The 14,186-nt window shown below is 49.6% G+C and overlaps 1 protein-coding gene across 7 annotated transcripts in view; it reads right to left on the bottom strand.

Annotated features, from left to right (window-relative positions):
• The window catches only part of LOC144764093 (NACHT, LRR and PYD domains-containing protein 12-like), a 324,393-nt gene that overhangs the window by 243,500 nt on the left and 66,707 nt on the right, over positions 1 to 14,186 (bottom strand). For all 7 annotated transcript variants that reach the window (XM_078650252.1, XM_078650255.1, XM_078650253.1 and 4 more), the window contains 2 exons: positions 3,845 to 5,549; positions 2,947 to 3,117 (listed from right to left, as the gene is read on the bottom strand). In XM_078650252.1, coding sequence (XP_078506378.1) covers positions 2,947 to 3,117; positions 3,845 to 5,549 — 1,876 coding nt within the window. The remainder of the gene's footprint in view (positions 1 to 2,946; positions 3,118 to 3,844; positions 5,550 to 14,186) is intronic.

Below are 14,186 nucleotides of genomic sequence, written 5' to 3'. Positions count from 1 at the left end.
GAGTCTGCTGATGGTGATGGGCCCTAGACTGAGGCCTTCCCACAAGTCCAGACCCAGGTCCTGCTGCTAGTGATGGGCCCTAGACTGAGGCCTTCCCACAAGTCCAGACACAGGTCCTGCTGCTAGTGATGGGCCCTAGACTGAGTCCTTCCCACAAGTCCAGACCCAGGTCCTGCTGCTGGTGATGGGCCCTAGACTAAGGCCTTCCCACAAGTCCAGACCCAGGTCCTGCTGCTAGTGATGGGCCCTAGACTGAGGCCTTCCCACAAGTCCAGACACAGGTCCTGCTGCTAGTGATGGGCCATAGACTGAGGCCTTTCCACAAGTCCAAACCCAGGTCCTGCTGCTGGTGATGGGCCCTCTACTGAGGTCTAAACACAAGTCCAGACCCAGGTCCTGCTGCTGGTGATGGGCCCTAGACTGAGGCCTTCCCACACGTCCAGAATCTGCTGCTAGTGATGGGCCCTAGACTGAGGCCTTCCCACAAGTCCAGACCCAGGTCTTGCTGATGGTGATGGGCCCTAGACTGAGGCCTTCCCACAAGTCTATACCCTGGTCCTGCTGCTAGTGATGGGTCCTAGACTGAGGCCTTCCCACAAGTCCAGACACAGGTCCTGCTGCTAGTGATGGGCCCTAGACTGAGGCCTTCCCACAAGTCTAGACCCAGGTCCTGCTGCTAGTGATGGGTCCTAGACTGAGGCCTTCCCACAAGTCCAGACACAGGTCCTGCTGCTAGTGATGGGCCCTAGACTGAGGCCTTCCCACAAGTCTAGACCCAGGTCCTGCTGCTGGTGATGGGCCCTCTACTGAGGTCTAAACACAAGTCCAGACCCAGGTCCTTCTGCTGGTGATGGGCCCTAGACTGAGGTCTTCCCACAAGTCCAGAGTCTGCTGCTAGTGATGGGCCCTAGACTGAGGCCTTCCCACAAGTCTAGACCCAGGTCCTGCTGCTGGTGATGGGCCCTAGACTGAGGTCTTCCCACAAGTCCAGAGTCTGCTGCTAGTGATGGGCCCTAGACTGAGGCCTTCCCACAAGTCCAGACCCAGGTCCTGCTGCTGGTGATGGGCCCTAGACTGAGGTCTTCCCACAAGTCCAGAGTCTGCTGCTAGTGATGGGCCCTAGACTGAGGCCTTCCCACAAGTCCAGACACAGGTCCTGCTGCTAGTGATGGGCCCTAGACTGAGGCCTTCCCACAAGTCTAGACCCAGGTCCTGCTGCTGGTGATGGGCCCTCTACTGAGGGCTAAACACAAGTCCAGACCCAGGTCCTGCTGCTGGTGATGGGCCCTAGACTGAGGTCTTCCCACAAGTCCAGAGTCTGCTGCTAGTGATGGGCCCTAGACTGAGGCCTTCCCACAAGTCCAGACACAGGTCCTGCTGCTAGTGATGGGCCCTAGACTGAGGCCTTCCCACAAGTCCAGACACAGGTCCTGCTGCTAGTGATGGGCCCTAGACTGAGGCCTTCCCACAAGTCTAGACCCAGGTCCTGCTGCTAGTGATGGGTCCTAGACTGAGGCCTTCCCACAAGTCCAGACACAGGTCCTGCTGCTAGTGATGGGCCCTAGACTGAGGCCTTCCCACAAGTCTAGACCCAGGTCCTGCTGCTGGTGATGGGCCCTCTACTGAGGTCTAAACACAAGTCCAGACCCAGGTCCTGCTGATGGTGATGGGCCCTAGACTTAGGCCTTCCCACAAGTCCAGACCCAGGTCCTGTTGATGGTGATGGGCCCTAGACTGAGGCCTTCCCACAAGTCCAGACCCAGGTCCTGCTGCTAGTGATGGGCCCTAGACTGAGGCCTTCCCAAAAGTCCAGACCCAGGTCCTGCTGCTAGTGATGGGCCCTAGACTGAGGCCTTCCCACAAGTCCAGAGTCTGCTGCTAGTGATGGGCCCTAGACTGAGGCCTTCCCACAAGTCCAGACCCAGGTCCTGCTGCTAGTGATGGGCCCTAGACTGAGGCCTTCCCACAAGTCCAGACCCTGGTCTTGCTGATGGTGATGGGCCCTAGACTGAGGTCTTCCCACAAGTCCAGAGTCTGCTGCTAGTGATGGGCCCTAGACTGAGGCCTTCCCACAAGTCCAAACCCAGGTCCTGCTGCTGGTGATGGGCCCTCTACTGAGGTCTAAACACAAGTCCAGACCCAGGTCCTGCTGATTGTGATGGGCCATAGACTGGGGCCTTCCCACAAGTCCAGAGTCTGCTGCTAGTGATGGGCCCTAGACTGAGGCCTTCCCACAAGTCCAGACCCAGGTCCTGCTGCTAGTGATGGGCCCTAGACTGAGGCCTTCCCACAAGTCCAGACCCAGGTCCTGCTGATGGTGATAGGCCCTCGACTGAGGCCTAAACACAAGTCCAGACACAGGTCCTGCTGATGGTGATGGGCCCTGCCCTGAGTCCTTCCCACAAGTCCAGACACAGGTCCTGCTGAAGGTAATGGGCCCTAGACTGAGGCCTAAACACAAGTCCAGACCCAGGCCCTGCTGCTAGTGATGGGCCCTGCACTGAGGCCTTCCCACAAGTCCAGACTCAGGTCCTGCTGCTGGTGATGGGCCCTGCACTGAGGCCTTCCCACAAGTCCAGACCCAGGTCCTGCTGCTGGTGATGGGCCCTAGACTGAGGCCTAAACACAAGGCTAGACCCAGGTCCAGGTGCTGGTGATGGGTCTGAACCGGACAGCCACAATGGCCTTAAATCCAATGAAAGCGAGAATGGCAGGGCATACGTAGAGCGACACAACCTTCTCCATGGCTAGCAACAGGCGAACTCATGTGTTACACAACAACAAACACTTCCAAGACCTTCAAACCCTCAGGCAGGTTGTCACTGGTGCACCACTCGCTCTGATGTGCCAGCCAGAACATGTCACAAACTGGGGTACACTGTGCTAGGTGAAACTGGGCTACGAAAGAAGATCGAACGCATTGTAAATGAAGAGTAATGCACTCACTCGAGCTTCTGTAGTTTGCAGCCGGGATGCTTTAACCCTTTACATAACTCTTTCACGCCAGAATCCTCAGCTTGATTGAAGCCGAGGTCCAGGTCCACCAGAGATGAGTTTGCGCTGAGCGCAGAAGAGAGGACGATGCAGGACGGAGGTTTGAGGCAGCAGCTCCACGCCCTGCAGGGGGCAGAGAGAAGAGAGGTGGTGGCGAGTCATGTTAGGAGGGGGGAATGGATATACAGGCACACATGCACACTCATTCACACCCATGATTTTGCACACGCTATTGTGCACACATCCATTCACAACACTCATGACCAAGTATTCAAACAGACATGCACGCACACACACACCAAACATTACCTGTAGCTCTGCCTCAGCAGTCCAAGGAGGGTTGGGACTGCTGCCTTCCCTCATTAGTTGACCTTATGTCGGCCCATGAGGGAAGGCAGCAGTCCCAACCTCTTCACGAGTTGGGTGGGGTCAGTGAGACTGCTGACCCCACCCCTCGCTGTGACGAGGTGGCACTTCTGGACTTAAAACTGAAGAACCCATATCTGAGGCAATGAGTGACGCTTCCCCTCGTCACTGAGAGGGAAGGCCTCAGAGACCTTTGATGAGCTGAGGAGGTCACGCCCACAGGAGCTGTGACATCCTCAGCCCAGCAAAGTTCGGCTCAGGCAGTCAGGAGTCTGCACATTTAGCACATCTAGCTCTTGGCTGCTTGACCTGAAAATGAAGGCTTGGATGGGTCTCTGATGCTTAAGAATAGTTAAAGCTTGCTTAACCATGCAAACTGATCTTTACAACATGTTTGTCCTAGATATTCTTGCCACAATATTTTGCACACACAAAATTTTTCTACAATATTTTGTACAAACACAAACTATACACCACTGCTTACCTGAGACTGGAGCAGGTCAGCAGCCAGGGGTTCAGGGCTTCCAGATGTTCAGGGCTCAGCTTTGAGTCGTTTATGCAAAGTCTTCTAATTCCAGAAGTGTTTTCCAAGCAAAACTGCAGGATTTCACAGTCCATGCTGTCTGTTATGCCACAGATTTCCACATTTTGGAGGTGGCCAATGGTGCTCTTGACACACTCTCCGTCCTGGAGCTCAAACAGGTAGTACAGCAGGCCCTTCAGGTCAGGGGTCCCCTCTGCAGGGCTTGGCTGCATCTTGTCTTTAATCCACTGCATTAATTCAGATTTTCTGTCCAATGAAGCCTTTAGTTTCAATCCGTCCTCCAAGTGATTCAGGTTCTCTTTACTGAGGAGGCCGAACAAGAAGCGGACAGCAAACCTTAAGTGATAGTGTTCATAGTTTCTGGACTTCTCCAAAAAGTTGACCAGATCTTGCCGAGGACTCTGTGCCAAGTTTACATTGTCTTCACTTTCTTCAAGTACAAAGAAGAGAGCTGCTAAAAACTCTTGAAAGCTCTTGTGAATGAAGCAGTAGACTTGCTTCGACGCGGCAACGTTCTGGAATATATATGGTTTGGTAAAGAGTGACGGTGTTTCCAAGACTGTAAGACCATGTCTGATGACCTCCTCCTCCTCAAAGAGCGTCTTCTGCTCACAGGCGCCTTCTCTGGCCAAGGCACAAAGCCTCTTGAGAATCCTTGGAGTTGGCTCCGTTGAATCTGCCCTCGGCTGTTTGAGTACAAGGGCGAGAAAGGACAAGTACAGCGAAGAAAGTGTTCGGAGAGAAAATTTGACCTCTGTGCCTGTGGCTGCCTGATGTTTGATGACACTGCAGACCATCCAACAAATGATGGGAACAAAGCAGGCAGCAAAGAGGGCTTCAGTCTCTTGTACACAGTGAAAAGCCTTTGCGCCTAATGTTTGGCTGCCAAAATATTTGTTAAAATATTCCTTCCTGTCATTTTCAGAGAATCCAAGAATCTGGACAAACCGGTGAATCTTCACGTGCATGCTGAGCGTCATCAGAGCAGCTGGCCTTGTGGTGATTATTATGTGTGCCTTCTGAAAAATCATTTTCCTCATAACACTGCACTGTGTATCTTCCATTGAAGCCTTCTTCTTGGGATCATCTTCTAGCGAAAGCAGAGGGCACCTCAGTTCATCGAAGCCATCAACGACAAAGAGCAGTTTCTTAGGATCCACCTTGAACGCTTCCATTGGTTTCAACATCTCAAGGTAGCTCTGGAACAGAAGGTCGGCCATCTTGTTCTGTCCAGGGGCCCGGCTGATCTCTCTGCACGGTACAAAGAATGCGTAATCAAACCTTCCCTGGAAAAGCTGCCCGGAAGCCCAGTCCTCCATGATCCTCAGGGCAGTCGTCGTCTTCCCAATCCCGGCGACTCCCAGCAGGACGATGATCCTGGGAGAATTCCCATGTTTGTCTGGTTCAAACAACCTACTGACTTCTGTGTAAGAATCAGCACCTATCTGGCTCATGATCTCCAGATGATTGCTTCCAGAGGACAGTGTGTCGTGTTCTGCCCTCCTTGTGTGATATTGATTATCGATAAGGACCAGCCTGGTGCACTCTTCCTCCAGCTGGAAGCATTCTCTGCTGACCATATTCTTTTCTTTCAAAGCTTGGACTCTTTCAAGTATATTTTCCATATATTGCGTCCTCTGTTTCACTGAAACACAGAAAAGAAGTTTACAAAGTATTTCTATGTGGGGTGTGCACAATCAGATTGAGACAAGGAGAGGAGGAGAGCATGGGTTTAGACAAAAGAACAGTACCCTTGTGTGGCTGTGTCGGGCCATTTTCATTGCTAAGGGATGGCTCTCTGTCAAATAGAAGCATCTATGTAAAGGAAGGCATTGCAAGGGTTATGTCTGATTGTATGTTACATACATCCACATTCTTTATGTTATTTTATGTTATGCTTATTTGTAGAGCGCCCTACGACCAGTGAAGGTATCCTTGCATCTAAGCACGGGCAACCTGGTCTGGCCAAGGGCTAGGCTAGTGGGACAGAGTCAGAAATCTGTGTCTTCTCCAGGATTCTAGAATGGAAGAGACGGCTATGATAAAAGCAGGAGACAGACCCTGCGTTCACCTAGACGGCCATGGTGAGTTGGTTGTTGATTACTCTTGTGAGGTCCTTTCTGTGTGGTGCCTGGTGGGGTGTGGGTCTCATCAGGTGGAGTCCCCCAGCGCGGTGTCTTTGGCAAAGACTCCTGCCTCCTCCTCAGCTCTTGAATTTCACAAAAAATGTAAGAACAGGTTGTTCATGAAGCCCCAACACTGGCTTGGGATACAGCTCCTGCTTCAGTGCCAAGATAACCTCCTGGGTGAGTTGTGCGCTATACAAATACACATACCAGAGCACAACATGGGTTTGCATCACACAACATGGGTGGATGCCCTTGAGCCTTCTATACAAGGCCTACTTGATGCAAAGTAATGCACGGCAGGGGATTGAGTTACTTTATCTTGCGAAGCCATGCAAGTTAGGCTTTGCGTGGCTTTGTAAATCCCAAAACAGGTTTTGTGTCGTGAATAAACTCATGCTAGGAACAGTTGTGGAAATAGTCACCGCACTCAAGGCCGCTCCTACAGACCGGTGCTAACCTCCCTGCTTCAACCATCCCAGCAAACAACCAAATACCAACAAAGCACCGTAGGAGAAGCACTCAGTAACTTGAGCAACAACAATTTTAAAAGTAGAAATGTCCATAAAGTCCTATTAATCCCTTAATCGTCAAAAATCGATGACTCCTCTTGTCTGTTAAAAACATGTATTCTTTATTTTGTTCTAGACAAGTTTCAAATTAAACATGCACCTCGTCCCAAAGTGCTAGGACTTCTTCAGGGATTACAACAAACACACAAATATTACTAAATACACTACATACAAATAAAACAAGCATTGGCATAGCACTGTAGGTCTAAACAAGTCTTTCACTTAAAGCTTACAACCAAGATGACCCATTATGGGGCACATGTGCGTGTACTTTCATCGAAAATTCAGGAAGCCAGGGATGTGATTTTTTTTATTTACATAAGCACGCAAGTGCGCTCATGCGCGCGCACACACACCCTTATCCAAAACAACAACAAAAAACTGAAATTCACACGTGAATAAAACACCTTGCAAACAGTTACAAATAAATGCATACATAACGAACATGGCGCTTAAATGTTTCAAATTGCCGAACACACAAAAGACGGCCCTATTGCAGTTCATGGGCACAAACAAGAATGCAAACAAAACCTACCACATGTGTTTATATAGTGTCTGAAGAACAACATTTTGAAACCAGAAGGCATCTTGGAACCAATGTCAAAGCATTATACATGCTCAGGGCTAGGACAGGTCTGTGGGCCCCTTTGGTGCTCTGCTTGACATCTAGCCCCGTTATCCGAGGTGCATGAATTCATGGAGCAGGGCCTCGGAATGGAAATGAATCGGTAGGCGCACACACGGACCTTGTTACAGTTACTTGACAGCTGTGCCAGGAGAGAGCTGCAGGCGACGAGTTATGTTTGAATAGCTTTGCATCAGATAAACTAACGAAAGTTACATTAATGAAACTAAACGTGTTTGGCATTATAGTTGGTGGAAAGAGAGCAACGAACCACACTCATCTTACTCAGTGCTAATGCTTGTTAAATCATTGCGGTTGAAGCGTTTCGCTTTGCCCCTAAGAAATCTGGTGAGGAAGGTGTAGGCATTAAAAGGAGGAAGCGCCTGGTGAGCGTGGCGGTATCCCCCGACAGCGCGGACCTGAACGTTTTGGGTCGCATAGGGAGAAAGTGGTGCATTCCCGCTACGGATCATCCAGCGAGGGGTCCGCGACGTACAGCACCTGGGTAGAAGCGCCATCCAGCGCCGCTGCTATTTGGAAACCCAAGTGGGGCCTCTCCTGCAGGAAAGGCACTGTGCCGAAAAGAGGACACGCTCTGAGACTGGGACGGCCATCCTCACTCGCTGCAGCTCCCACCAGACCGGCAAGAGGGCAAGACTGCTTTCACGACCCTGCACGCTCGCAGGCAGCTAAGGAGTGCGGCGAGGACTGGGTGAGGGCTTCTACCCACACTGCCCACTGGAGTCTCCCTCTGCTTGGGCAGTACTGCACACAAGCAGCTGGATCTTGCCACTGTGAGACCGCAGAGGTTTGAGAGAGGATTAGTGCACTAGTAACAGGCAGGCTTACAGTTTCTGTCCGAGATGCATAGCATGGCCAGACGTAGGACGAATATAAAGGGATTCAGAAGGGAACAAGGAAGAGTGTTCAACATGGGAAAGCGAGGCAGGACTGAGGAGCAAAGGAGATCTGACACCAGCATCAAAGAGAGAAGAGCAAAGCAGGAGAGCAGGAGAGCAGGAGCGAGGGAAAGAGCGAGAAGAAAAATGGGCGCGCCTCGCATGGCAGCAGGGGGAGGGGGCCACCATATGGCACCGCACGTTTCCGCACGGAAATCGCCAGACGTGCACACGTTACCATTGCAAGCAATGCAATGCGTGCACATTTTTGCCCCCAAAGCTGTGCCGATGGCATTAGGTCTCTCTCCTATGTAGCGCATGCGCACTGCATAGGCGAGACCTAAAAGAGTTTTTACTACAACAATAACAGTAAAGCTAGCATTGGTCAAGTGCTTGATCATCAAAAAGACCGTTTCCAAGAAATAAGAATTAACTTAGGACAACAAACAGCTAGATAGTCCAGTCATAAACAGATAACTATCTTTGAGGATTAATAGGGTTAATGTGTGTTTATGGCCATTTCTACTTACATTTTGTTTCTTAAGTTACTGAGGGCTTCTCCCACTATGCTAGGTTTTGTGTCGAGCTGTGCCAAAAAAGTGACACAACCCGACACAAAATCTTACGACATCTTTGCTATAATGCTGCTCCAGGTGGTGGATTTTCAAGGCAGAAGAGAGACTTCCATGCAACAGATTTCCAGATCTCTTAGCCACTCTGAGGCTGCCCTGCAGACACTCTAGCCTTCATCGTCCCCCGCTCTGCTTCCACGGGTATTGACGTGCATGCATGTGTGGGTGATACCGTGGCCTCAAGCCCTTCTTATAGGTTTGAGGGCCTTGAAGAGTCTGAAGTGTCACCCTTGTGGGAGTGTGGTGTTAGTAGGTGTGCTTGTACTGTCACTGGCAGCATGGCAGGGGCAATAGGGGGCGCAAGCTGCAGTGGCTCCATGAAGGGACCCAGGCACTTACTTGTTTACAAATTAAGTACTGCTGTCAACACTCTACAAGATCTAAGTTGGAGGCTCAGATTTTGGGAGTTATCTACTAAGGTTTTGCATCTGTGCTGGTGTGGAGTAAAACATCGCATTAACTTGCCATTTTAAAAGCCCGCGGACGCGGTGCAGGAAAGTGCATCGGAACCTGAGCGCCATCGGGCCCTTAGGAAATAACATCCTTTATTTCAAAAGACTAAACTACAATTCCAAGAATACAAACGTTTGGTGGCCAAAAAGCCTGAACGGAGCCCCATATTTTGGGACCAGTTGGTTGCTCTGACCCCTCCTCTCTGAACCTTGGACATGACACATTTGATTCAGGCAGATTTTCTTTCTGCTGCAGGAAATATGCTAAGTTTGAAGTGAAGGAGAGAGATACCAAATACAAACAAAGAAGATGCAGGCCTCTTTAGAATACTGGTACCAATGGGATGCTAACATATCAAGTACATTTCACCTAAGAAGCTAGTCAGCCCCCTGATACCAAGAAGTTCTGCACCATAGTAACCTCAGACTCTATAATACAAATAGAATTGTGAATTTCTACAGTGAATGTTCTTCATTTTCAGCACAGTTGGAGGCCTTAATTTCTTGGGTTTACTGCAGATGCGCCTCTAGCAGGGATGGGCATAGAAGGATCGGTGGCTGCAAACTGGGCACCACTGTGACAGAGCCATTCATGGGGCCTGCTGCATGGGGTGGACAAGAGGGATTGTTCATACAGGTGGGGGGGCACAGGATACCCAGTCAGCCAATGGGTGAGCCCATCTAGGCAGCCAATGAGACAAGTGTCCCAGAGTCTTGTGAAGTTCAACCAGACCCTGGGGCCTAAGTGTCCTGATGAGAGGGTACTTGGCAAAGGACTGCTTGTGTGACAGAAAGAGGGATGAAGTAAGAAGGGTCACTTAAATGAATGTATGTGTTATTTGTATACATGAACCCAAAAGGCAGTAGAGGGCTAGACAGTGTCGAAGACAAGCTTAAAGTCAAGCATGAGGCCAACACCTACCAGGAGAGGAAGCTGGGCTGTGGACGGTTAATGCATAGTAGGATTCTTCAATGGGAGCATCTGTCCTGAACTGAAGCAGCATTGAGGTGGTTAAGATGGATGCAGGGATGTTGTTCTAGATCCTAGGTGCACAGATAGTAATGGCTTGCTGCCTTGTTATCAATCGTCTTAGTCCTGGGTAAGTCCTTAGAAAGGCGGGCTTGTCTGCAAGATAAGAGGGGATGCGGGTGGTTTGTAAATAGGGCTCCCGGTTTTCCGTTTTTACGGATATTTACATATAAATACAGACGGAAATCTATATTTCCTTTGTCTGTATTTATATATAGAAACGGTAAAACACTGGCAAATGTTGCCGCGCTGCCGCTGCTTGAATTCATTCTATTCCCTTCCAATAAGTCTTTTGGCGCCCTCGTGTGGACAAATTGGCACAGGGTCTTTGAAGGACAGCTGTTCACCTGAGCCAATCCTCGTGGGAATCAAGCCTATGTGTGCAGGCGTGCCAACACCTACGGCCTCACCCTCATTACTTTTTCCCTTAATATGGGGCTCACCTGACTATTTCTTCTTTCCCTGCCCGGTTACAAGACGCCTTCCTGCCACCATCAGGTTTTGCACCTGCACCGGCCCTTTTCGACGTTCTGCATCTCCAGGGCCCCGCCACTCAAGCTCTGCACCAGCCCGCAGGTAAGAGGATTTCCCCTGCCCCCCCCATGCCCCAGCATCAGTAGAGGATCGTGTTCAGTCATCATGTGGGTGAGGGGGAGGTGGGGGCTGTTGTTAATTACTGTGTGTACTGAATGCAGTGCGGTGGTGGAGGGAAAGGGCCCGCCGTCGCGCCATTCCACGATTGATGGCCTACTTAGCATGAGGTTAATGCTAAGTAGGCCCCGGCAGGCATGTCGTTGCATTTCTCCAAAAATACTTGCACAAAACACACTTGTGCTTCGAGTATTTGACCCGTGACGTCCTGCGGCTCAAGTCAAGTGGAGTGTTCTATAAGCATTACCCCAAAGTACCCTTACAACATTATAGCACTGGTAGACAGGACACAGGCATTACCTACATCGGAGCGTCAAAGTAACAATAGTACAGGCTGCATATTGTCGGAAAAAAAAGTCTCCTGAATCTTCACTGCCCCACGTTTTGCGTTTTCTGTTCCATTTTTTTGAACAGTCACACTGTTTCTCATAGGAGCTAAGGTATTTCATGTTGGTTACTTGTGCAAGAAACGTTGCTTTTTAATGACTATGTAAATATCGCAAATGTCCACCATTTCCGCGCGCTCTAAATAAACCAGCTTGTGTGATCGCATGCGTGTCAGACTCTGTCCGAGAGATCGTGTTTGGATTTACCAACATATTTACATATTACCGGCTAGTAGGGGTCGAAACTGGCCGAAATATTTTACTAATCCAATAACGTAGACTGCACCTACAGTCTACTTACAGTTTTCATGCTGCAATGTGTCACATACCGCCCCCCTAATAGAGCCGCATTTAAACAATTTTCTTTTTTTGGGGGCTGCTGAAGCGATCTCACGCTCACCTTCTGAGTAACTAATGTAATGACCCAAATTCAGAGAGAAATAGAGCCCCTTCACAGCAGCATCAGCAGAAGATCATGTTCAGTCATCATGTGGGTGAGTGGGAGGTGGGGGCTGTTTATTTTGAAATTAGTGTGTGCTGAATGCCACAGGGTGCCTTAGTTTATCGCTGTGGTGGAGGGAAAGGGTCCGCCATCGCGCCATTCCACGATTGATGGTCTACTTAGCATGAGGTTAATGCTAAGTAGACCATCAATCGTGGAATGGCGCGACGGCGGGCCCTTTCCCTCCACCACAGCGATAAACTAAGGCACCCTGTGGCATTCAGCACACACATAACAAAAAGACGACTGGGGTGACAGTAAACACAATATGGATCCTTTCTTTGAAGTGAACAGGGAATGGCACGTAGAGATAGGGGTCAGATGTACTCGAGAGGCATTGGCAAACATCCAAGAGTCAGCCCTGAAATGATGCCATGAATTCGACACAAATGCCATAGTTCTGCCCCACCCTCCACAAACAGCTCATCCAGGATAAAGTTTAGTCACTAATGACTTATGCATCCAAATCTGATGCACAGACCTTTTTGCAGATAACCCATATTTCATAAATTCCCACAGATTCTGGAGTCTTTGAAAAAGTCCCTCAGATTTTGGAAATGTTGGAAATTACCTGCAGTTTTGGTATCTCTGCCTCGATCCACAGGTAGCAGAAATCAAGCAAAGGTACCAGAGAGGGGGAGGAATATCTGAGGGCAAGAAAGGTGGGCTGTGCCAGCAGTCACCAACACAGTTTAGCACACTGCTACGGCCTCGCCCTCATAACTTTTTTTCTTTATTTGGGGGCTCACCTGACTCTATTTCTTCTTTCCCTGCCCGGTATGAAGACGCCTTCCTGCCACCATCAGGTTTTGCACCTGCACCGGCCCAATAACAACCGGGCGCAGGTGTGCATTGTCAATTTAAATAAATGTGGAAAAATACTAGCTGTGGCTTCGTCTTTTGCTTGTGGCAAAAATAAATGTGGATAAATACAGAAAAAATGCCCAAAAAATTAATATGGATAAATACAGACGGAAATGGCAAAAAAATAGATACCATAAAACCGGGAGCCCTATTTGTAAATGATGCAGCGGGTTTGAAGCTGGCACGAGCCGATAAAGGGACTTAATGGAGTTCCTTCAGGATGATGCTGAAGGGATCATATTATTTCAGGCCCTGGATGAGACGTCAAAAGAGATGACTGGGCTGTTCCTATGGGAAGAAAGGAGGAAAAGGTCACTAGGGTATAAGGGCTAGTGCTCAATGGAAGACCATCCCTGGGTATCCAATTTGTTGGATATAATGGCCTCACACACCCTTGCGAGTGTCATGCTTCATCATCGGCAATGCTCCTCGTTGGGCAGGCGGTGCAATGCCCAACGGGCTCACCTCAAAGAGGGGCTCTTTATCGGAGATCTTTTATCCAACTGCCTATGGGTGAAGTGGGGGGAGGGACCAGGACAGAGTAGATAGTGTGGGTGAGGATAAAATGTGGCACAAGGTACCGGAAAACAATTTTATTCTGGTGTTCCTCTGTCACAAGTAAAATCAAAGAAAGCCGGTGCTCATGGGAACTGTGGTTTCCCAGATTGGACCGGGGCTAAAGTGCAAATGGTGTGGTCAACATGTTTCTCGCTTCTACATTGACTGCGATTCTTCAGGACCTAGTAAAAAACTACAATCTACAAAACATGACCTAATGAGGAGCTTTTGATACTTGGGGCTACGACTGTGGCCGGACCTTCCATTCTTCTCTCTCTGAATGGTAATCAAAGCCCTACTGGATCACAATTGATCCCTGTCTTCCACTACCGATTGTTACATTCCTGGATGAGACGTGCCCTTGCATAGGTTGCCTTACGGGGGCGCCAGTGTGGAGTCTGGGACGCCATGGAACACAGGAGGACCACCCTCCAGAGTCAAGAGTACGGCGGCCTAAACAGCGATTCTGAAGTCCAGTCACCACTGATGACCTTAAAAAGTAATGGGGCGTACATCTTGCCAGGAAGTCACCCAATTTTTTGCTAAATGTAACTTGAGAGAGTCCCATATGTTAAGACTTACCTTCACCGTGCCAATGCCAGCATGTTGCTATGGGTACCTCCGATGCCAATAATGACATGCTATATTTCAGTTCCAGACTTTTCTCACTGATATTGCCCATATACAATGGATGAGCCGTATGTCAAAGGTTACCTACAGTGTTTCAGAGGCAGCATTGGATCATGGCTTGCTAACCCCAAAGCACCTTCTCAGCCTCAATATGCCACGGCTGCCCTCTCTCAGGCAAAGACTTGTCTCCAGTATGGCCGCGTCAGAATTTTCCCATAGGTGCCCCTTGATGTCCAGTATGGACGCACCAGTATTTTCCCATAGGTGCTATTGATGTCCAGTATGTCTCCAGTATTTTCCAATAGGTGCCCCTTGATGTCACGTATATCTCCAGTATTTTCCAATAGGTGCCCCT

Source organism: Lissotriton helveticus, chromosome 6 (assembly GCF_964261635.1).
Source record: "Lissotriton helveticus chromosome 6, aLisHel1.1, whole genome shotgun sequence".
Classification (NCBI taxonomy): Eukaryota; Metazoa; Chordata; class Amphibia; order Caudata; family Salamandridae; genus Lissotriton; species Lissotriton helveticus.
The sequence above is the reverse complement of the archived record's forward strand: the minus strand, read 5'-3'. Positions and strand labels throughout refer to the sequence as shown.